The following is a 25,285-nucleotide window of genomic DNA, read 5'->3' as shown; positions in this document are numbered from 1 at the left end:
AAGGCTGTACTAAAGTCTTATCATTTGAAATGACTCTTTATTTGCAGTGTAAAGTATGTTCCTTCTTCTAGTAAAATCAATGCTGAAGTCCATCTGGCACGTAAGAAGCACTGTTATGTTTGGTTTATTTGTTACCACCTTTGTTTTTTTTTTTAAATACTTTTTATTGCAGGAGAATTCAGGTGACAAGGCAGAAAAATCCACATTGTGTTAAAAAATATCTCAATGTAGAACAGTGTAAGTGCCGGTTCACACTAGTACATTTTGCCAGGTGACTTGGTCAGCCTGACAAGTCGTGCACCGTCGCCGTCCATTGTGTGGTACAGGATAGGTTCTAATAGGAGCGACACAAGTCGCTCCGACTTAGAAAAAGGGTCCTGTACTACTTCGGGGCGACCTGGAACGACTTGCATAGACATTCATTTTATGAAGTCCGTGCAAGTCGCGCCGAAGTCGTGGTGCACGCGACTTCACAGGTCGCCCCCTAAGTCGGATCGCCATAGTGTGAACCGACACTAAGAGAACATTAGGAAACAGAATCTTAAACTTTGTCTCCTGTGTAAAAGGGTATGATCACACCTTCCACAGATTCTTCACTTTGAGATATATCAGCATCGACCATTAGCAGTGAATGGGTAACTCCACTTTCGTAGGGAAAAAAAAATAGCAAATAAATGTAGCAAGGTTCCCAGGCCTATGGCCTGATGTGGGTCTGCCATTAGTACCGGTAGTCTCTCCATCCCATGTGAGCTGTGACCCTGGGTGTGACAACTGAAGCAGCGACAACGCCGGCATCTTTGTTTGTGGTTTTTATTGGAATAAAGGGGATGGGAGAAGGGAATGAGTGGGATATTCCTTGAGGCTTAAACTAATTTACTTCTGAAATGCCCGTTGGCGCTTCCTTGACGCCAGCTGGCGCCAGTCAACGCTCACTGACACTGAGAACACTCTGTAGAACAGAAGTGCTGAATCCTCATCTTATTGTCCAAAAAATCCAAGACTGAGAACTGTAGAACTCCTGACACTGTTGTACTGTGAAAGTTACTGAATACTTTCCCCCGCCTGGCACAGCTTGAGGTAGTATGTAGTAGAACTCTGTATAGCTGTCACTGTAACTGGCACGCTCTGTACAATTCAGGGCCCAAACTGCAGGTGCCCCCTTTGACCTTGAACTCTTCAGGGTCCACTGACTATGTACCCCCTCTGTAGCTTCAGGGTCCTCAACCTAGGTACCCCCTTTACAGCTAGCTGACACTGGATACCCAAACCTCTTCTGGAGTGGTCCCCTCTAACTTCAGGCAGCCCCCCAGGGGCAATCCTCAGTACTCACGACCTGTGTAGGCTTTCCTGGGACTGGACCCCTCTCGCTCTCCACAGGCATTCGGCACACCGGATCCCCTCAGCTCAACTCAGCACTCTCTGGAAACTCAGGCGACACCCTGAGACATCCACCTTCCTCAGACAGGAAGAGAGACAGCCGCACTCTCCTTCCTGGGACTCTGCTCCCGCCAAGGACCCCATGCCACGCACTTCCCCCCAAACTTATACACACTCCCAGAATCCTTTGCAGCATAATCTGCCTTCTGGGGTAGTTACAAGCTGGGATGTGTCCCCTGATTGGTCTTCCCACACTGCCCTATGAAAATCCTCTCACAGGAGCCAGTGGGGATACTTGTTCCCTCAGCAGGCACATCTGGAAGCCCTGACACCCTAGCTAAATAAATCACAGCCCTGCTGTTAGGCAGACGAGGCCCACTATAGTTTTACCTAGCACCTAACTGTAGGGTGCTACATAAACATAAAATAATATAGGGTATACAATTGCGACACTAGTCTTATTGTAATTGAATGGTATTAAAAACTACATTTCCTTTTCAATCTGCAGCCACTGTAATTTTCTGAAAATGCAATGCAATATGGCTACCTGGAGCTGTTCTGTACACAGAATGTGTACTGACCACACCCCAGAAACATCATTTCCTGCTTGTGTGATTGCCTCACCAATTTTCCCAGAAGTCTGCATAAGATATGTCAGATTTCAGGCATCCCCTGCAACAAAAATGTCATTTTCGGTGAGATACTCCCATTAGGAACATGTTTAAAGGGTTCCCGACCCAGCAGATTTCCTCAGTATTGCTCTGCAACTGCACAGCTGATTGATAATTATGAAACCACTCCCATTAGACCAACTCAGCACTGAGGAACAAACAGGGATTTCTTTAGAAAAACAAAAGGAAGTAATCTGCAACAAAGGTTGTTATAATCCTTGCAATGTACATTGATCACCCAGAGGGGAATGTTTTTTTTCTCAACAGAAGTGGAGTTATGCTTTAAAGTTTGTATAAGTTACACCACACATCCCATATCTTATATCAACCCCTATGTTCTTATATTATTTTTTCATAAGGGAGAATCTGGTTAGCACCATTAATCCACTGAGGGATTAAAGGGGAGAGGCCTGTATCCATTTGAGCACAATTTGTTTTCTCACCAAAAATAGTTTCTTTCCAAAAAATACTGGCATATCTGGGCAAAAGTTCCTCATCCAGCACCCCCAAAAGAGATAATTCGGGAGTAAATGGGAGCGGAGCAGTAAGTAGGTTGGATAACAAGTCTACCACCTGTTTCCATTACTTAGCTATAATTGGGCACGTCCTCATTCAATTAAATAATGCACGGTTGTGCCCAGCCTAGGCAGCTTGAAGTGGAGGTACAGCCCATACCCAGTAAGCAAACCAGGGTGACATATGCTTGGTGGATGATATGCTATAGAGTTGAGTAAGTTTGCTATTGGCCACGGGTGAAACAGTTAAATGTTATGAGCAGGCCTCCTCCCAGTCCTCATCTGACATGTCTGTACATATAGATTGTCATCTATTATTAACAGGCAATGGTGCAGCACATATTTTAACATTAGGTAAAGGAGAGTACAGTTCATAAATGAACCCTTTAGGGCCTTGGGATATGAGCACTCCTATCAGGGGGTAATTAGACAGTTTGGGGCTGTAGGTCCTGAATTAGGCCTGTAAAGCATGCCTAAGCTGCAAATAACGACAGAAGGATTTATGAGTAAGATCGAATTGCCTACGTACTGTATATAGTCAAAGGGATGAATAATTCCATTATTATATATAAACATCAGCGAGTTTAGGCCCTTCTGTTTCCAAAACATGAAGTCCAGGAAGGTGAGTAATTGAGTAAAAGTGGGATTACCCCAAAGGGACAGTTCCAAAGAAATATCTGAGTAGGAGGGGAGTTTTTTTTACCTTTTCTCCACCCTAATCTGGCCTGGGTCAGTATAGACAGTCTGACTCTAGGTAATGAGAAAAGAGGGGCTTCAAGGCCTAAAATTAGCCTCTCTACTTGCAGAACTAAAGTAAGATTGGGCCTCCACACCACTTGGTGGGTCAAGCGTTACCCAAGGGTGCAGATGTTTTAGTTGGCCCGCTAAGTAGTACAGGTATACGGCAGCAGTGCTATACCTGTCTCGGTTTTGGGCCATTGTAAGGTCATCAGTTTCAATTTACACTTGGAATTCTGCCAAACAAATGCAGTGAAAAGTGAGTTTAGGGTTATAAATAAAGTCTTGGGGCTGTGACGGGAGAGTGCGCTAACACATAAAGACATCTTGGTAAAATAACAATTTTTTATTAAATTTACTCTGCCAGCTACTGACAGAGGGAGTTTGGCCCAGTCAATTTCAGTTTTACGCGTTTCTTCGGCTGGGGTCCCTGTAATATTATTTCCCCAGGTATTTGAGGGAGGTGACTAATTTTAGTGGGGAGTTTGGATGGACCACCACTTGAGGTGTCGAACGTAAGGGCAATAGGGCTGAGTTTTGCCAGTATATCTTAGGCCCGAAAAAGTCCGAAAGAGTTCTATCAGATGCATGGCTATATCTGAAGTATCATGAGGGTCCTGAATGTATAGGATAATATCGTCGGCATAAAGGCCAATTTTGCCGTTCTGCTCCCTTTTGTTTTACTTCCTCCCTCGGGGACTGCCCAAACATCATTGGCAGTGGTTCTATCCCTATTGCAAATAAAAGAGGGGACAGTGGCCATCCCTGTCACATCCCCCTTTACAGGATTACCGGGGGGAGATAGTATGCCATTCAGCAGACGATTAGAGCAAGGGCGAGACTATAGAATGGAAAATCATTTTCAAAAGTTGCCCCCAAAGCCAAAGTGTCGTAACATAGCTTGTAAGAATAGACACTCTATCAAATCGAAGGCATTGGCAGTGTAAAGAGATGCCAGGGCACTCGATTCAGGGCCAAACTTGCGCAGTTGGGCTAGAATCTGCATTCTGCGTATGTTTATAGATCTAGATTTTTTAGGCATAAAGCTTGTCTGATCTGTGTGTGTATAATGGAAAGTATTATCTCGTTGAGTCTCCTAGCGAGGTCCTTAGCTAGTATTTTGTAGTTAAAATTTAATAATGAGATTGGTCGGTATGAGGCACAGTCTACTGGATCTTTATCCCATTTCAGCAATAAGATTACCATGGCGGTGTACATTAAATGAGGGAACTCAGTTTGCTGAAAGGCTGACCCATATACTTTTGGCAGATTTGGAACAATAATATCTATGTATCTAATATAGACCTTAACAGGGATACCATCTGGGCCTGAGGCTTTACCAGTTGCCAATGAAGATACCACCTTTGTTTTTTCTTAGCGCTATTGCATGAATGAAGAATCAGCTGGAAGCTACCTTCGGGTTTGGAAGATCTCAGAAGTCGTTTTTAGTAATGGCATTGGAGTGGTTGAGCAAAGCAAGAGCAACCAGCTGAAAGTTGGGGATATCGTCTCAGATTTTAACTGGCCCTGGCAGACAAAGTGCATCTTGGATGGCAGCTCACTGAAAAAAGTAAGTAAGGTTCAACCCAGTCCACCTGAAAGTATTAATTACATTTTATATATAATCTCTGTATTTTTAAGGTTATCCAGTATCCTTAGTTATTCACAACTTGAAGTGCACTGCGTTTTCATGCAACCTGAGGTCAGAGTGTTACTGCATTGAAAGGTGGTCACATGTCATTCTATGGTTGCTGATTAGTGTAGCAGTAAGCATAAGGAGGAGGCTTGCGTGGCATCACCAGACCAGCCATAAGGCCCTTGCCAAAAATATAATTCATTTTTTGTGTGGCAGTCAGCCTCAGGGAGGGGTCTTTTTTGTTTCTTACAAAGACTTCAGCTTTAAATCCTAACTGAAGTCACAGAAATAGATATGCAGCCGGAAAAAATTAAACTATTTACCTTTTATATTCTTAGTTTTGTCTCTACTTTCCTGTTACAGCAGTTGTGCACTGCACAGTCCAACAGACACCAGAGTTAGAGATTTAGACTCAGGGCACTCAGTTTTCATTACTCAAAACAGACTTATCCCATGTAAGTGAATAGGACCACATTGCAACCGCAAGCCAAACGCTTGTTATACAGTTGCGGCACGGCGGCAATGCAACAATCGCAATTCGTCAGTAACGCCTCAGTAAGCCTCTTTCAAGTCCCATCCAACCGCAGCCTGCCATAGACTTTGAGAGATACCTGTAGCGGGGCTGGAAGGTGCACCTTTCCATCCTAGACACACCATAATGTCAAGAGGGATGCACTACTCCTAGGCAGCCCCATGTTAAGATGACCAAGTCTGTGCCCAGTTTTGTCTGATTCAGCGCCGGATTAACATAGACAGGGCATCCCATGTCGGCTGAGAAATGGATGCCAACGCCCCCTGGTGGACAATCTAACTGCTGCTGCGAGGTAGAGAGTTTAGCTGTTGTGGGGGAAGGGCTAAGAGGTAGCTGCAGGGATAATCTGTGAGAGAAGGGTGCAGAGGTGAGCTATGGATGGGTGGGCAGAAGTGTCCTCTGTGCATAGCACACCTCTGAACCCTGCACTCTTTGCCTCACCCTCCTGTATCTTATGTGGTCCTGTGCCCAGCGCAGTCCTTTATGCAGTCCTGTGCCATTTCCCTATATAAAAAAACATGTCCCCGGATTTCATTTAAAAAATCTGGTCACCTTACCCTTTGTGCAAAAAACAACCCCCACAGCTTAAAATATAGCTTTCCTTAAAGCGGAGTTCCGGGCACAAAATCAATATTTTTTTTTTGTGCCCGTCCGCTTCTACACCTTCACCTGAAAAGGAATTGGATAGTTAGGTTTTTTTTTTTATTTACTCACCTTGTAATTGAAGATCGAAGATACTCACCTAGTCTTCACTTCCTCCCTCTGTGCCGCGGCTCCATCGTCACTTCCGGGCTTGCACTGATTCCTGGGAGCTGAACGTCATCGCTCCCAGGAATCAATGCGACGGCACCGACCCCGCTCGTCACTTCCAGGCGACGATGCATTCCCCTGCTAAACAGCTTCTGGGCATGCCCAGAAGCTGTGGAGGAATGCGGCGCCGCACCGGAAGTGACGAGAGGGGCCGGTGCAGGCGCATTCTGGGAGAAGAAGACGCGGAAGAAGACGCCGAAGAGGACCGTGCCGGCTTCAGCTGCGCACAAGAGAGATGGAAACGCTGTGGAAGAAATTTTATAAGTGAGTATTTCTTCTAAAAGGTAAGTGCGAACCGGGACAGATCAGAGGCTAGCCATTGTGGAATGTACTAGCCCTGACTGTCCCGGGGGTATGTTTGTTGAAAAATGATTTCTGTGCCCGGAACTCCGCTTTAATGTACTATAAATTACTGATTACTAAATTATGATGTAACTGTTATTCATTTTTTAAACACAGCTGGACCCCAGTCTTGTGGATGGACACGTGTCTCATTACCTGGGTCTTAATGGAAGTACTGGCTTAACAGCTTTAATTGGTATAAAGGAACAAGGACATGTGACCCCTGGAGCTAATCAGACGATGGTGGTTAGCGGTGCTGCTGGTGGTGTTGGTTCATTGGCTGGGCAGGTAAACTGATATGTTACTGTGAAGGGTGATAAAGCGTTGTCACCTATCGGTCTTGTCCTCAGCAGTGCATTTTGTCTGGGTCTTAAAGCAATGGAAAAACTAACAATTGGAAGGAATTCGAAGAAATGGTCTCTAATCTAGACAATTGCATCTGATATTGTGCTGATCATTTAAATTGTTTTGTACAAGTGTTTTCTTTTTCATATATATTGTATGTATTGTATATCACAAATAGAAGATCCATGACTCGTTCTTCTCATTTCATTCTCTCAAATCCTCTGTAGGTTGGTCGCCTTCTCGGCTGCTCCCGTGTTATAGGGATCTGTGGAACAAATGAAAAGGCTGCATTTTTGACCTCTGAGTTGGGTTTTGATGAGGCTTTGAACTACAAGATGCCAGGACTTTCATACAAGCTAAAGGCCTGCTGTCCAAATGGTGTGGATATCTACTTTGACAATGTTGGTGGAGAGATCAGTGACATTGTTATCAGTCAGGTACCTACTGTACATATATGCATGTTTTATTTATTTAATGTAAACCCATGTTTTGCTGAAGTAGGGAAAAAAGATTAACTTACAGCTTGCACAGACTCTATTCCTGCCCCTATGTGACAGAATCACATTACTTTCCAGCAGGACCGCTGATAAGGCAGTACAGCCAGTCCTTCTGTACTGGGCCCAGGTCTCATCAGTTCAAAAGGGGGGCCTGGACAGCTGTCGAGCAGGAGATCCAGCAGTACTGTCTTATTGCTGACACGTGTGACTATTGTGCAGTGCTGCCTGCTTCTACTTGTCTTTTCTTCCTCTGGTTGCACAGCAGGGGGATCGGTTCTAGTATCTGTGCCCCCTTCCCCCTACTGTCTTGGACCCCTGTGTGCCCTTTTCCCCCCGCAGTGCTGCGGTTTTCCCTCCTCTCCCGCCGACAGCTGCTGAGGGCACAGAGGTGGGTTATTTCCGGATGGTGAGTGGGGGTTCACCATCCTGAATGAACACACCACCCTGAATGAACACAGTGAGTGATCGGTACCGATCACTCACTGTGGGGCGCAGATGTTGCCTTCGTACTGCTATTCACTTATATGGGCCTTGTTCAATGGGGGTATAATTTCTGCCATGGCTGCAAAGCATAGCATCACAGCGTTGCATTTTGGTAACAATATCATTTTATATTTTTGGAGGAGGGGGGTCCTGTCAGGTAGGCTGTATTGGGCCCTGTGATTGCTATCAGCAGCCCTGCCTTCCAGAAAGGGTGAACATACATTTTGTGTAGACTGTGCCGTTGCAAAAGGGCATTCCAGGACTCAAGGGCCCATGTAATGAGACTTGGGTCAGCTGAAAACTGAGACCCCACAAATTGTCACATAGACTCACTTCTATCTAGCTGTCAACTGGTACACAATAAACACGAAAAAAGGAAAGTAAAGGTTGTTCAAGGATGGCCCATCAGTATCAAAATTACACTGAATTCATAAAAACGTATATTTTATTACAAAAAAATAATCCAAATATAAAAAGTCATATAAATAACAGATCCAAAATGATATCACAATCTATAGATATTTTTTAGGTTAAAAAAAGTATCAAATGGCAATTGTCATCTATCCAAAAACTGAACGCGTTTCACATCCACAGAGGTAGCAGCATGTGTTGTATCATGCATGAACACATGAAGGGTAGAGTGTGGTGCTGTATTTGAATAGGTTCCTTTGACCGAAGTGCTTAATAAGGACCTTTTACATCTGCTGGTTGATAGTTTGAATCTACAGTACATTTTTCTCAACTGCACCTCAATATAGATATAGGATGTGTAATGTTGATGAGATAAACGCGCCACACCCTTTGATTGCCGGTTTTTGCATATGCTGAATATAAGTTCTACCCATTTTCATGATGCAACACATGCTGTTACCTCTGTGGACTCTTGTGACAGAGTGTTGGATATCCTGGAGGGCGCTCTCTGTTTGCTGTCCTTATTTGCCACCCCACAGCCTTAGGGTCCGTGACCATCTCCCCAGCTATATGTTGTTGGTATTGAAATTACATGTAGCAAAGCATTTGTCATTTCAAAATGTGAAGTCCTGAAGAAGCGGCAACAACCACAAAGCGTGTTGACTTTTTGGATAGATGACAACTGCCACTTGCTACTTCTATACCTAAAAAAATATCTATAGATGGCAATATCATTTTGGCTCTATGATTCATATGACTTTTTGGTGTATGTTTATGAAACTGAGAATTTTTTTCTCAGTTCACTTCTCTGCAGTTCTCAGAGGAAAATGATCTCCTCTGGCACCCAGTTTATGAAGCGGAGAACTTCAGTTCTCACAGGGAGAACAGAGGAGAAGTTTTTCCTCTGAAAACGGCCAAGATCTGTTTATAAGTGAATGGGCCGCCTGTAATCTCGTAAGACAAAGCGAGATTACAGTACCTGGTGCCTGTTTATTAACCACTTGCCGACCGCTCACATGGAGCGTACTGCGGCAAAGTGTCTCGTTATCATCCAGCGAAGTAGGTCTACGTTGCTGGACTCCTCCCCTTGTGGGCGGCGCGCGCACGCCGCCAGGGACTCGCTCCCGCTTTATTCAGACACAGCAGGAGTTGGGCCAGGGGAGGAGAGGCGGTGTGATCGAGTGAGTGATCAGGGATCGAATGAGGAGATCCGCCCGCTTTGTTTACACAAATGATAATCACTGTAACAGCAATGTTTTGAACGGTCATGAATGGGTTACAGTCATTAAAGCTGTGATTTACTATTGTGTGCTGTGATTGGCCCACAGCTATCACATGGTACAGGGTGCTGCGATTGGCCCAGGTACCATGTGGTAGTTGTGGACCAATCACAGCATCACTATAGGAATCACAGCTATTGTAAAGGAAATTAATTCATAACAGCTTTGTTGACATTGTGATCATATGATTGCATGGTGAACACATGATCCCCTGGCCACTTAAATTAGCCAGGAGCCACAATCCGCTGTATCTGGTGGAAGTCGCGGGAGGAGCACGCTGGGCACTTCTGATTCTAACCCAGAACAGGTTGGATGATGTACATGTATGTGATCCAGCTTACCTGTGCCGCCCTGCCGCAGTAAATGTACAGTGGCCTGGTGGCAACCAGTTAATTACTTAGTTTTGCAATATCTGCTAAATGCCCAGTGCAAGCAGCACATTGGAGAGCAGAGACACTACTTGCTTACACAATGCAGTGTCCTAGGTCTCCAGAGGTGCAACACGTCCCTGCATAATGCTTCTACCAACAGTTTTTATGCTCTCTAGTAATTTGTGCTCTCTAAGTAACATTGATAGGAGCACCGTGCAGGAGGGAGTATTGGATGGCTGGAGACCTGGACTGTTGTGTTGTGTGTGACCGCAGTGGTCTGACTCTTCAACGTGCTGCCAGCACAGGGTGATAGTGATACATACCAAAACTTCAGTTGATCTTTACATTCTGAAATTAATTAAAAAAAAAAAAAAACAACATATAGATTTATAACGCAATTGAGTACTATGGTTTTCATTTAAATTCTCTTACTGTATTGGCTCTTGAAGGCCCTGCCATGTTCTCTTCATAAAACTGTTTTCTGAACACTGTGGTTAAAGAAACACATTAAGTTTATTTATATCTGTTCTGCACAGATGAAGAAAAACAGTCACCTGGTATTATGTGGTCAGATCTCCCAGTATAACAAGAGTCCTCCTTTTTCTCTCGACCCCCAGACTGAGACCACTTTGAAAGAACGTAACATTGCAAGGTAAGTGTTTCTGATTGTGTTTAATTAAGGTTATGTACTTTTTGTGTAGCATTTCAATTGCAGGTAGTGTCTATATTACATTATCATCTGCTTCAGTTTTTCAGTAGCTGCTTCTTTGTGTCTGTTGATCACATTCGCATGTGTTTAGTAGAGAGAAAAACAGTTTGCAGTCTGCCACACATTGGACGCATCAGATATTTTCCTAGAAAACTAAATGTAGTGATTTGCTTTAAAAAAGAAGGGAAACTGCTAAAACACATAAGTGTTTTTCTTTGATATGCACGGTATTGCATTCTAGATGGGCATTGTGGTGCTTTGCTGATCAAGTTTAGATGTTCCCAAACACACATCTAAAGTGCACTGCAACAGACCTGCTTTATAGTGCACCCAATGTGGGAGGGGGTAGGGTGCAGTGGTGGTCGTCCCATCCTCCATGTATCCCTTCTCGTTGGGCGCCAAGCAAAGGTTACATGAGAGGCCTACCCCGGGGTGGCTTTTTCTGCGCTACGCTAGGCACCTGTAACAGGATCACTTGACCATACGTAGCTTTACTTTTGTGCTATTTTCATAAATGTCCTGGGACAAGTCCAAGGCTGCCGTGGGGGAATACTCGACCTTAAGGCCGGTCTCTGCTTTTAGAGCTGAACTTATACTATGTACATTTGCACCATAACTGTTCTCCAGGTAATTCTCGGGTCTCCGTCACAATTTACACTTTCTCCGTAACCTGCATTTAGGAGGGACATGCTGAGCCTTATCCACGTCCACCTGTTCAGCGTATCACCACCACCTCACTCTCAGTAACGGTTGGAAGTCCCGCCATGCACGTAGCACAGAATCCATTTCCACTTCCCCTCATTTAACTGTTCCGTACCTGGACACAGGCTGGGGACCTCTGCGGACAAGAGGATCGCTCACGGAGAGAGTGCAGAAAACAACTCCCTCTTGCAAGAAACGATCCCACCTGTAATGTTCCGGTACCTATGGTACCCTTGTTCCTATATTTCTCCTCTCTTTGCGTCCCATCTTGTATAACAAAGGACGCATACACCTTTAAGAACGGATGACATCACTGCCGAGCGCCGCTATGAGCGGCTATTTCAATCGCCGGTTTGCTCTCACTCATCGCTCGTTCAAACCCACATGTTCATCGCACCTACGCCTGAGAAGTCGGAGCTGCTGACATACCTTCCTTGCTGAACTAAAGCCGGAAACCTCGCTGGTGATCCGTATCCCGCTACGGGATCACCCCTCTCCAATGGACACTGTTATTCCTAACCTATCTAAGTGATAAGTACCCCGCAGGGGATTCTTACTAACCAATCTCCTACTGTCATCTACTGCAATTACCAAGACTATCTGTATCTATCTATTCACTATCATCTGCATAAGACTGTTAGCTCTTGGGACTACCTTGAACTATCCTTGCACTAGGTTACTCTGTCTAAAGTATACTCCATCTGTGTCCTCTTACCATCTGCACTATACTTGACATCAGAACCTATCTGCTTACCATCACCTGCAACTCTCCTATACTACTTCTAGTGCTCACCATACAATAGCCTGTCTCTCATCTATATATCCTCATATACTCTATCCCTCCATTTAAACATCTATTAATATATATATAGTATATAACAGGCTGTACACGGTGATGAAGTCCTGAGAGTTGGATATGTTGTTCAACAGATTCTCTACAAGGCTACTGAGTGTAATAATTCTGCAGCTGTAAATCCATCCACAAACAAAAAACGCATGAACGTTACAGATTGAACAAGCTTTTAAAAAAAATATGGATTCAGCAGAATTATCCACTCATGTACTACAATTAAAACAACAAGTAGAAGCATTGATCCATGCGCTTACAGAGGTAAAAAATGACAATCAAACCTTGAGACAGCAGCTTGGCCGTCTCACACAGCCTCCTGCTGCTCAGCCCCGTGAGCCTAAGATAAACCCTCCTATAGTGTTTTCTGGTGATCGGAGCAAATTCCGTGAATTTAAAAACGCATGTGAATTGTTTTTTTTGTTAAAACCTCTAACCTACACCACTGACCAAATTAAGGTTTGTACCATCATCTCCTATTTAACGGGTGAACCCCGGGCCTGGGCAGATGCTCTCTTTGAAAAGGATGATCCACTCCTTAATTCTTATCCCTTATTTTTAGCACAACTTGCTACTTTATATGAAGACCCCAACAAGCAGAGTACCGCTGACACCCAGTTACGGGCCCTAAAACAAGGAAGGAGACCTGTTGAAGATTTCGTGGCGAATTTTAAAAGATGGTCCCCTGATTCAGGGTGGAACGACACATCTTTGCGAACGCAGTTTAGACTCGGCCTATCTGAGGCCGTTAAAGACGAGCTCGCCCGAGCGGATTTACCTGGCACTCTAGAGGGACTGATCCAGACCAGTATCAATATTGACAGACGACTACGAGAAAGAAAGGCTGAGAAGATGGGCTCACCATTTTCCAGTCCTTCTCGGATGTTGCCTGCTGACCCTACTCCTATGGAAGTAGGAATGATACGTCCACCTCTGACCCTTTCTGAACGTGCCAGGAGGAAAACCGAACATCTTTGCATGTACTGCGCATCCCCGAATCATTTGGTAAACGACTGTCCTCTTGTCCGCAGAAAAGAGGGTGAGTGTTCAAATGTCTTGCTAGGGGGACTCACAACTTCCTTTTCAAATCCTTATCTTTTTGTTCAATTAACATTGCAGTGGGACCAAACTAGGATCACCACCAAGGCTATGATTGACACAGGATCTTGTGGAAACTACATTGACATTTGTTTTGTCTCCCTTAATAAAATACCTATTGTTTCAAAACCCAAACCTGTCTCCGTTAGTTTTATTAACGGTACCCCTTTATCCTCTGGTCCTATCACCAGTCAGACACAGGCACTTCTTGTAACTGCTGACGAGTCTCATGTGGAGACCACCACCTTTGATGTATTAACTTCGCCACATTTTCCAATCATTTTGGGACTTCCCTGGTTACACATACATCAACCAATCATCGATTGGAAAACAAGAACGTTAGCCTTCTCTTCTCACTATTGCGAGACGACGTGTAACCTCCCCACACATGATAGGATCCTGTCTGTACTGCCAGATGACATTATTCCTAAGTGTTATCAAGATTTATCGGAGGTTTTCCTCGAGAAAAACGCTCAAGTGCTACCTCCTCATAGGGACTATGATTGTTGTATCGATCTGCTCCCTAATAGCAAGTTGCCTTACGGACATGTATATCCTCTCTCACAGGATGAACTCTCTCACCTTAAGGAGTATCTGGATGAAAACTTGGCAAAAGGATTCATCCGACCTTCTACTTCCTCCACTGCTGCTGGGCTTTTCTTTGTCCGCAATAAGGACTCTAGCCTTAGGCCTATCATTGATTTCAGACAATTAAATGCCATCACAATAAAGGATCGTTATCCTTTACCTCTTATTCCTGAACTTATCGAACAGGTGCGTGGGGCTTCTTTCTTTTCAAAATTGGACCTAAAAGGGGCATACAATTTAATTTGAATCCGTAAAGGGGATGAATGGATGACGGCATTCAGAACCAGATACGGACTGTTTGAGTACCTTGTAATGCCATTTGGGCTATGTAATGCCCCCGCAGCCTTCCAACGTTTTATAAACGAGATATTCCGAGACTTGCTTGATGTTTGTGTGGTAGTATATTTGGACGATATACTTATCTATTCTCATTCCTTACCTGAGCACATAAAACATGTGAGAATTGTGTTGTCAAGACTACTTGCACATAACTTATATGTTAAATCAAAGAAATGTCTGTTTCATAAAGAGGAGGTACTATTCCTAGGATATATTATATCTAAAAGTGGAATCAAAATGGACATGAGCAAAATATCCTGCATTCTGGATTGGCCTGTGCCAACCACTCGCAAAGCATTACAAAGGTTCCTAGGATTCTCTAATTACTATAGGAAATTCATTAAAAACTTCTCTGCGATTGTGAAACCTCTCACACAACTTACAAGCACGAAGAGACCATTTAATTGGTCAAAAGAAGCAAATGGAGCATTCTCTCTGCTGAAATCAAGCTTTACTACTGCCCCCATACTATGCCATCCAGACCCATCCCTTCAATACATCTTGGAGGTAGATGCGTCTAATATGGCAGTAGGAGCAGTTCTCTCACAACGACCAACAAACACCTCACCTCTTCACCCAGTTGCTTTCTTTTCAAAGTCATTAAGTAGCCCCGAGGTGAACTACCCAGTAGGTGAGAAGGAGTTATTAGCCATAAAACTGGCATTAGAGAATTGGAGACATCTACTTGAGGGCACTCAATTGCCAATTCTGATATATACTGATCACAAAAACCTCCAATACCTTCAGACTAATAGAACTCTTTCCCACTGGCAGGTACGGTGGTCGTTATTCTTTCTGAGATTTAATTTTTTAGTAACTTACACACCCGCAGACAAAAATAAAAAAGCGGATGCACTCTCACGACTAGCCGAGAAAGATTGCACTGAGGTTCCCTCAGTTCCTATAATACCACTTGAACGTATTATCAGAGGCGTTCGCTCACTGAAGGAGGAGATTTTGCACAGCATAGGGTTGGATTCACCTCCACCACAACTAACTACTGACGCAGAAGGCTTCCTCTACTACAACGATCAATTATACATACCCCCTACTATGCGAACCAAGATCTTAGAATTGTCGCATGATGTACCTATGGCAGGACATATGGGTATGACTAAAACTCTCAATCTACTCACTAGGCAATTTTGGTGGCCAGACATGAAGACAACCGTAAAAAAGTTCGTTTCATCTTGTGATATCTGTGCAAGGTCTAAAATTGACAACACGAAACCATCAGAATTACTTTGTAGTTTACCGATACCCCAGATTCCGTGGGAAGTGGTATCCTTAGATTTCATAGTGGAACTACCACCTTCCAAAGGATTCAACACCATCTTGGTATCAGTGGACCATCTGACCAAGATGGCACATTTCACCCCTATCCGAAAACTACCTTCATCCAAACAAACAGCGGAATTACTTGTGAAACATGTCTTTAAGTTACATGGTATTCCAAAAACACTGCTGTCTGACCGTGGTTCACAATTCATCTCAAAGTTTTGGCTAGCTCTATGTCAGATACTGCGAATAGAGCGTAACCTTACTTCTGCCTACCACCCTCAGACCAACGGACAGACAGAGAGAGTTAACCAGTGCATTGAACAGTACCTACGTTGCTATACTTCGTATCTACAAGACGATTGGGCAGATCTCCCGCTGGCGGAATTCGCCTATAACAACGCTACTCATAGCACTACTAAGCAAAGTCCGTTTTACCTGAATTATGGGTTTCATCCCACACTCCTTCCTCCACGTATCTTACCATCAAGTAATCCAGTAGCATCTGATTATCTTGCCCAGATAAAGGATTCTCTGGGATTACTCAACAATACCATATCTCATGCTCATAGCCAACAAAAAAAATACTACGACCTCCGTAGGAAACCCTCTCCCCAATATGCCATTGGGGATCTTGTTTGGCTTTCTACAAAAAATCTGAGACTAAAGATCCCTAGTAAAAAACTTGGACCTCTATTTCTGGGACCTTTTCCAATAGAGAAGCTTATTGGAAAAGCTGCAGTACAACTCACATTGCCAGTAGACCTCAAGATACATCCTGTCTTCCATGTGTCTCTACTGAAGCCCCATGTTCCTAACCAAGGAATAAGGCCTACTATCTCACCTCCACCTCCTGTACAAGTGGAGGGTGGAGAAGAATTTGAGATAAAAGAAATTTTGGATTCCCGTTTCAATAGAAGAAGACTCCAGTATCTTGTACGATGGAAGAATTATGGGCCCCAAGATGACACCTGGCTGGATACCTCCGATATCCATGCCCCTAGACTGATTCGCAATTTCCACTCGAAATATCCAGAAAAAACAGTTCTAGAGGCCTTCCGGAGCCGGCCTTAAGGGGGGGGGGTACTGTAATGTTCCGGTACCTATGGTACCCTTGTTCCTATATTTCTCCTCTCTTTGCGTCCCATCTTGTATAACAAAGGACGCATACACCTTTAAGAACGGATGACATCACTGCCGAGCGCCGCTATGAGCGGCTATTTCAATCGCCGGTTTGCTCTCACTCGTCGCTCGTTCAAACCCACATGTTCATCGCACCTACGCCTGAGAAGTCGGAGCTGCTGACATACCTTCCTTGCTGAACTAAAGCCGGAAACCTCGCTGGTGATCCGTATCCCGCTACGGGATCACCCCTCTCCAATGGACACTGTTATTCCTAACCTATCTAAGTGATAAGTACCCCGCAGGGGATTCTTACTAACCAATCTCCTACTGTCATCTACTGCAATTACCAAGACTATCTGTATCTATCTATTCACTATCATCTGCATAAGACTGTTAGCTCTTGGGACTACCTTGAACTATCCTTGCACTAGGTTACTCTGTCTAAAGTATACTCCATCTGTGTCCTCTTACCATCTGCACTATACTTGACATCAGAACCTATCTGCTTACCATCACCTGCAACTCTCCTATACTACTTCTAGTGCTCACCATACAATAGCCTGTCTCTCATCTATATATCCTCATATACTCTATCCCTCCATTTAAACATCTATTAATATATATATAGTATATAACAGGCTGTACACGGTGATGAAGTCCTGAGAGTTGGATATGTTGTTCAACAGATTCTCTACAAGGCTACTGAGTGTAATAATTCTGCAGCTGTAAATCCATCCACAAACAAAAACGCATGAACGTTACACCACCTATCTCATGCAGACACTTATCAACAGGCTATTTGTAGCTTCTGTTACCCTAGGTAACTCTTGTGTCTTCACATCGTATTACTCTTGTACTGATGTCTTCATACCCCAAGGTACCTTAGTGACCGGAACCATGGGATGGCGGTGGTTACTTGCATTATACCTATTTCAGTACCTTCAGACCAGGTGGGAACAAGGTTTCAACACTATACTTGAAAATTGCAAAAGACATACAAAGTCCAACATACGGAAACATTATTCCATACTTGCAGATGTAGAGTCCGTGTCTAATACAGAGTCCATCCATGGCAATTTCTAGCAACTGGTGTCTTCAGGGCGAACCTCAAGTCCTTTTTTTTTAACATTCTTTATTTAAAGAAAGGAGTACACCTCAAACACTTTACAGAAAACAGTGTACAAATTAAATTATGCATTAGAACCCCAAGTTCTGATGACCTTTACATCACGGCACTGGTAGGCGACATTCGGTTTTTCCTCATAGGTGCCGCTCTCCACCTCTTTCCCTTGTGGGCACGGGGCCCTGGGTCTCTGGGGGGAACTCTCAGCTCTACCCACGAGGGCTCCCCTCCTGATCTCTCTCTTTCTCTCAGGGCTCTCAGCTCCAGGTCACTGTCCCACCTTTATAACACAGGATCAATGGGTCAAACCCAAAGAAAAACTTGCCAAGAACCAAAGAATCAGGAAAGTATTAACTCTTATCCTCCAGTCCGGGACAGCACCTAACTGGCTATTTCCAACCTGGTTACAACACACAGATGCATAGGCTGTGTGAGGAAAAGTGTGCAGGGTCTATTTTTTTGTGCCGTGGGATGCATTGACAGCCCACTACATAGTAATTGGCTTTCAAAAAGAGTCACTGGGATTGGGTATGGGGGTGAAGGAGAAGGCAGAGAGTGAAGGAGAGGGAAAGGAGATGAGGAGAAATAAAAATAGGCTTTTCATAAGCTGTCAAAACATAGCTTACCTTAAAGCCCAACTCCGGGATAATGTAAAATGATCCCTTGAAGTGGGGCAATTTTTCATCTCACTGTAGTATATACAGGCACAGCCTACATGAGAGTGACAACTCTGCTCTGAATTCAGGAGCAGTGCAGCATCATTGCAACCTCTCACAGGAAGCTGCATTAGGTGGCCTTCACTGGTACGTTCAAGAGATATTTGTGGGACTGCCCCAAAAGAAAACTGTCTTTGCAGATGCAATTATAATTAGGTGCTGCAGTGCATATTTTTTTAATGGGAGGTCATGGTTCTATTAAATGCACATTAACCACTTGCCGACCGCCGGTACATCACTAGCCTGTGAGGCTCTGGGGAGTGGGCGCGCTCCCGCTCCCGCGCGGTCACGGACCCCCCCCCGATCGTCCGTGACAGCGGGAGAAAGGCAGACGGCTAGTGTAAACAAGCCGCCTGTCATTCTCCCCTGTGTAGGAACAGTGATCATATGGTTCTACTATGTAGGACCGTTGATCATTGTTCCTACACCTCAAGCCACAGCCAATCACAGTTAGAATCACGCCCCTAGGGACACACACAGCCCCTCCCTCTCAAATAAAGTTAACCCCTTTACTACCAGTGTCATTTTACAATAACAGTGCATATGTATAGCACTGATTACTGCAGTAATGTCACTGGTAACCCCAAAAGTGTCAAAAATGTCAGTCAAGGGTCCGATCTGTCCGCCGCAATGTCGCAGTACCGCAAAAAAAAATCGCAGATCGCCGCCATTACGCGTTTAAAAAAAAAAACAACAAAAGTTACAAAAATATTTCCCTTTTTTAGTAAAACGCGATAACTTTTGCGCAAACCAATCAAAATACTCTTTTTGCAATTTTTTTTTACCAAACATATGTAGCATAAAACAAATTGGCCGAAAATGTTAACAAATTTTGATTTTTAAATTTTTTTTTGGGAATTTCATATTAAAAAATGTGAAAAATATTGTTATTTTTGCAAAATTTACGCTCTTTTTTTGTTTATAGCGCATGATCAAAAAATCGCACAGGTGATCAAATACCACCAAAAGAAAGCTCTGTTTGTGGGAAAAAAAGGACGTCAAATTAGTTTAGGTACAGCGTCGCACAAACGCGCAATTGTCCGTTAAAGTCACGCAGTGCCGAATTGCAAAATACCCCCTGGTCAGGAAGGGGGTAAAATCTTCCGGGGCTTAAGTGGTTAATGTGTTGTGTTAAAATTAATGTATTAATGCAAAGCATAGAATAAATGGTCCCTCAATGTTACTAATTCAATCTTTCAAAGGAAATATGTCCTTGGATTAATTTTAAGGGATAATATGACAGATGTATTGTCAAACTGAGAGCAGTAGCCATGTCCGTGGCACCTCCTGCGTCCAAATTGACATTAGTGGAACTACCTGCATGAGGATGCACAGGACACTTGTGCATCCCCATGCAGGCAAACTCAGCTATGGCACAGGCATATGCTATAGGATGCCAGTGGAATTACAGTCCAACATCACTAGCAATCTGAAAATGCTAATTGCATGGTTGCCATGCTCATAGATCCCAACTTTTTGAGATGGAAACGAGGGACGCCTATTAGCAAAAGTATGTAGGCATAGAACACACCCCCTGCCACACTCCCTTAAAGGAGAATTAAACAAAAAAAATATTAGTTAAACTCACAAGTGCTTTTTTTTTACCACTAGGATCCCTTAATACTGGCTTTTGAAATTTACAAATGCAGCAATTTAGAAATTGGATGAAAGGTTTAGCAATGTGAAACACTTTTTAAAAGATAAATAGTGCATTTTATTTTCAACTATATAGATCAAGCCAAAATGAGGGACAAATGAGGAGGCAAGAAGGACAGAGCAACTTTTTCTAAATCAGGGACAGTCCCGCAAAATCAGGGCCACTGATCGTTAAAGGAGAAGAATAGCTAATAACACAAAAGAAAGGGGGCGCAAACACCTAGTGCATTACCCTTGGACACCTTCTGAAAATGTATTTGAATGCCAAAACCATGACTGTGGTATTGCCGATGCTGCGGCTGCTCCTTGCCCCATACAACCCAAACTTACCAACAGACCCCCCCTTTACTTGTCTAACGAAAAAGGACACTACAGTCATTTTTTGGGTTTAAAAGGCCATAGCAGCCAACTTTATTAGAACTAACTAGTAAAACACTAGCTAGCAAAGAATTACCATTATTCAACAAAACAATCCAATACCAGAATTTTAAAGCGAATGACCATTTAGGATCTTGGAAGGCAACTTGACTTCCCCCCTGGCTGTATCCCTGACCCCAATAGACCTCCAGGCCCTCAGCTGCCACTGCACCAGCTCAAGGACTATGAACCATTGGGATCCCTTGATACCGCCTACTGACGTTGCCAGGGGTAGGTCCACCCATACCTAAGATGGGCCCTACCCCTCCATATTCCCTTTCCAAGTAGTCACAGCCCTCCAAGACCCTAAAACCCCAGCCACAGCACACGGGCATGACCCCTTATGGCCGTGTAGCCCTCCAAACCCACAGCGCCCTCTGGATACCTTCCTGCAGACCTAAAGTCCACAGGTCGATACCAACCGCGTTCAAATGAACCCCGTCACCCCTAAGATAAAGGGCCGGGTCCTGCTCCAGCTCAAGATGCCGGATCGCCAGTCCCCCGTTACGCACAACAAACTTGGCCACCGCCTTATTCACCTTAATCCTGGCTTTGTTCAGGCTAGTCACCGAACGAGCCAGGCGCCAAGAAGTGCGGGCGACAATGTCCGACCACACCACCACAGTCTGCGGAAAAAGCGTCCGCAGCCTCAGGAAGTCCAGCTTGACATCCCTAATCAGCTCCCTGGAGGAACGGAGGCCCAGATCATTGCCGCCCGCATGCAACAAAAGTATGTCGGGCGGCCGCTCAAGACGGGCGCAACGATGGACTTCAGGGAGGACACGGGACCACAGCATGCCTGAGACCCCAATCCATCTAACCTTTACCTCCTCCCTGCTCAAACCCAATTGGCGCCCCTCTGGCCTAACAGCTGCCCTCTGAGCACCCCAGACCACATAAGAATGTCCTAAAATCCAGGCCAAGACTTCCGTGGCTCCTGTAAAACATAAGGAGGGGTACATACCAACATACATCCTGAGTATATACACAAAAACCCACAGAGAAAAACAAAGAAAAAACACCAGCATACACGTAACGAACATTCACTAAATGACCTCCCCCGGGCCCCGACCAGAACAGAACAGATCCCATCTGCCGCATCACAACAAATGCGGACGGACATACGAGCGAAATCGCCTGGACTCCCAACGCCCAATTTTTCGAAGGGCCCGATCCCCAAGGCCCCACCGAGCCGCTTCCGTGGCGGCTCCGATGCGGAAAGAGTGAGAGGAGAAATCCATCCCCTGAAAACCGGCTGCCCCCAAGCACTTCCGGAAGACAGCCGTAAATTGAAAACGTGAGAGGGCCGTGCCATCAGCCCGTAAAAACAGAGGACCCTGTTGAGCGGAGCGCACCTGCAACCAATGCCGCACCGCAGCTACGGGGCAAAGCGAGGACCCCGGAACCACCCCTAGCTCAACACAAGCCCCTTGGCCCAGCTGGTCCGTTTTTGACCTGCGTATCTGGATTAGAAGCTTGTCCGGATGCAAACAAACATCCTCCAACTGCAATCCCCCATTCCCCCGTCTGGAAATACTCACCAATTCGCTAATCCGAAAAGCTCCAAAGAACGCCAAAATAAACGCCGTCCTGAAGAGTTCCACCTCCTGGTCCGCAGAACACACACCCGGCAAGCATTCCACCAACCGGGACAACACATCAAAGGAAACCGGGCGCCTGGAATCAATCGAACGAGTACCCCTCGCATAACCCTTCAAGGCCTTTTGAACAAGGAAATGTTTGGTTACATCGGCAACCCCCCACAACTGAAAATAGAAGGCCAAGGCCGCCATTTTGCGGCGTAACGTAGAAATAGACACACGCTGTTCAAAATTCAAGCTCACAAAATATAGGAGCAGGAACAACCGATCCCGATCACCAGAAAGACCCCCCACCTCACTCACCATCTGATGCCACGTCGCCCAGACCCTCTCGTAGGCCGTCCAAGTGGAAGGACAAACTGACGCTCGAACCAAATCCATTACTGCGGCGAGACGATGTTCCACAGCTCCCCGGGACACAGCAGGCCTTGCTGCTCCGCATCCGGTGCCAACCTCCGAAACCTGTCCCACTGGAAGCGAGAGAGCATCAGCCACCGAATTGTCAACACCCGGAACATGCACAGCATAGAAAAAAGAATTCAGAAGCAAACATTTGAGCACCAGGTGGCGAAGCAACCTAATAACCGGTGGTGAAGAAGCAGTAATGCTGTTAATCGACTGAACTACACCCAGGTTATCACAATGAAAACGGACCCTCTTATTTTTGAAATCCTGACCCCACAACTCCACGGCCAACACAATGGGAAATAATTCCAACAGAACCAAGTTACGAATGAAGTCAGAATCTCGCCAGGAGGCCGGCCACTCCCCCGCACACCATTGCCCCTGGAAATAGGCCGCAAAACCCCCCGAGCCTGCCGCGTCAGTAAACAGCTCCAGGTCAAAGTTCGACACCGGAGCTTCCAACCAAACCGAACGGCCGTTAAAGGAGCTCAAGAACAAATCCCAAACCTGCAAGTCATCACGATGCTCTTTAGATAGGCGAATGTAATGATGCGGCGCCCTGACACCCGCCGTGGCAGCCGCCAACCTCCGGCAAAACACCCGCCCCATGGGCATGATGCGGCAGGCAAAATTCAATTTTCCCAGCAGAGACTGCAGGGCACGCAGCTGAATTTTTCGTGTGGCCAAGGTCCCTGCAATAACTCCGCGTAGGTCCAATAGCTTGTCAACCGGAAGCCTGCATTCCATTGCCATCGTATCAATGACAATACCCAGAAATCGCAGTTCCGTGCATGGCCCCTCAGTCTTGTCAGGGGCTAATGGGACTCCAAAATAATCAAACAACTGTTGGACCGTAGCCAAAAGCGTTGCACACATCACCTCCCCCGGAGGACCTATCACCAGAAAATCGTCTAAATAATGAATTATGGAAGACAACCCAGAAACATCCCTAACAACCCATTCCAAAAAGGAACTGAACGTTTCAAACAGCGAACAAGAAATGGCGCAGCCCATAGGCAAACATTGGTCAACGAAAATTCCACCCTGCCATTCACAACCCAAAAGATGCAGGCTGTCCGCGTGCACCGGTAACAACCTAAACGCAGCCTCAACGTCAGTTTTCGCCATGAGGGCCCCCCGCCCAAAACGACGCACCCAGGCCACCGCTTTATCGAACGAAACGTATGAAACCGAGCATAAGTCTTCCGCTATAGCGTCATTCACCGACCCCCCAGGGGGATAAGACAGGTGGTGACTGAGTCTAAACTTATTAGGTTCCTTTTTTGGAACCACACCCAGAGGGGAAAGCACCAGATTCGGCAAAGGCGGAGACGAGAAAGGGCCCGCCATCCTGCCCAACCTAACTTCCTTCATAAGCTTCGCCGAGACCACCGACGAATGCGCCCTAGCGGAACTTAAATTGCCCCCGGGAGGAGGAACCACCGACAAAGAACAAGGAATGCGAAAGCCTTGCGAAAACCCCCCCAGCAAAAGAGCAGCTGCTTTCCGATCAGGGTACCTACTTAGGAACCTGGCCAACCTTTCCACTTTCACCGGCGTCCGCCCTCTTACCAGCGTCGGCATGTTTTGCACCCCCATGCTTAAAGCATCGTGCCGACGGGTGATTTCTGCCGCAGTTGGAACACTCATGCTTGAAGCGACAGGAGGTTACAAACTTGCAGGTGGCCTCGTTAAACTGCCAACATAAGCCTTTACGTTTTGCGGCCGGAGAAGGCGAGGAAGCCGCCCCCCCCGACCCCGCCCTGAAAGGGGTGACCAGTAGACCTAGCCTGGGTCATGAGGCGCATCCAAAGACTGATGTCCTTATGATCCCAGCGCAAAGATGGCCTGACGGCCTTGCGTTGACGAAAATGTTCGTCGTATCGCAACCAGGCCGTACCTCCGTAAACCCGATAAGCTTCCCCAATGGAATCCAAATAACAAAATAGGGGGGAACACTGATCGGAATGCTTTTCCCCAATTACACTGGCCAGAATCGTGAACGCCTGCAACCAGTTTGTAAACGACCGCGGAATCAAACGATACCGGCGCTTTTCTTCCTCCTCTTTTTTTGATTCATCAGGCTTGACCCTGTCCAAGTTGAATTTTTCTAACGGTAGTAGAGAAAAAATCTCAACATACTCACCACGCCAAATTTTTTCCCTCACTTCCGTTTTCAAATGAGCACCCAGAGGTCCCTCGAAGCAGACATAAACTTCGCACTTCGCAGAGTCCGCCATGCGCACAAGCTCCTTGTCCCCATCTGCTGACCCCGACCCTGTTGTCACCGGCGTCACCTCAGGAGAAGACGACGGCACCACAGAACTTACCTCCACTGCACCAGCCGACCCACCTGCGGCCGGGACCGAAGTAGCTGGTACCGGCGTCACCGAACTCACCTCTTTTGACCCAGCTGATTCCGCCAGCGGCCGTGAAACAGAAGAACAACCCCCTGCCGACCCCACTGATGCTGTAGCCCCCCCTGTTGCAGCAGCCCACGCATGTATCGGCGCCCCCGCGGGTGCAGCCGCTAAAGCCGGCTCGCACCTGGACAACAAATCCTTAAACCCGGACAAAAGAGTATGCAGCAAAGACACTCCCCCTATGCCGTCCGGGACTGCCTGTGCACCCAGACCCCCAGAAACATGCGTCCCCCCACCGTTACCTAGGACC

General features: G+C 45.7%; 1 protein-coding gene across 1 annotated transcript in view; it reads left to right on the top strand.

Annotated features, from left to right (window-relative positions):
* LOC309569614 (prostaglandin reductase 2-like) overlaps window positions 1-25,285 on the top strand; it is a 50,058-nt gene that overhangs the window by 16,856 nt on the left and 7,917 nt on the right. The window contains exons 4-7 of the mRNA XM_082275503.1: window positions 4,680-4,871; window positions 6,739-6,909; window positions 7,194-7,403; window positions 10,545-10,660. Coding sequence (XP_082131629.1) covers window positions 4,680-4,871; window positions 6,739-6,909; window positions 7,194-7,403; window positions 10,545-10,660 — 689 coding nt within the window. The remainder of the gene's footprint in view (window positions 1-4,679; window positions 4,872-6,738; window positions 6,910-7,193; window positions 7,404-10,544; window positions 10,661-25,285) is intronic.

The sequence above is a fragment of the Pelophylax lessonae genome (assembly GCF_965119305.1).
Source record: "Pelophylax lessonae genome assembly, chromosome: 13".
NCBI lineage: Eukaryota > Metazoa > Chordata > Amphibia > Anura > Ranidae > Pelophylax > Pelophylax lessonae.
The sequence above is the reverse complement of the archived record's forward strand: the minus strand, read 5'-3'. Positions and strand labels throughout refer to the sequence as shown.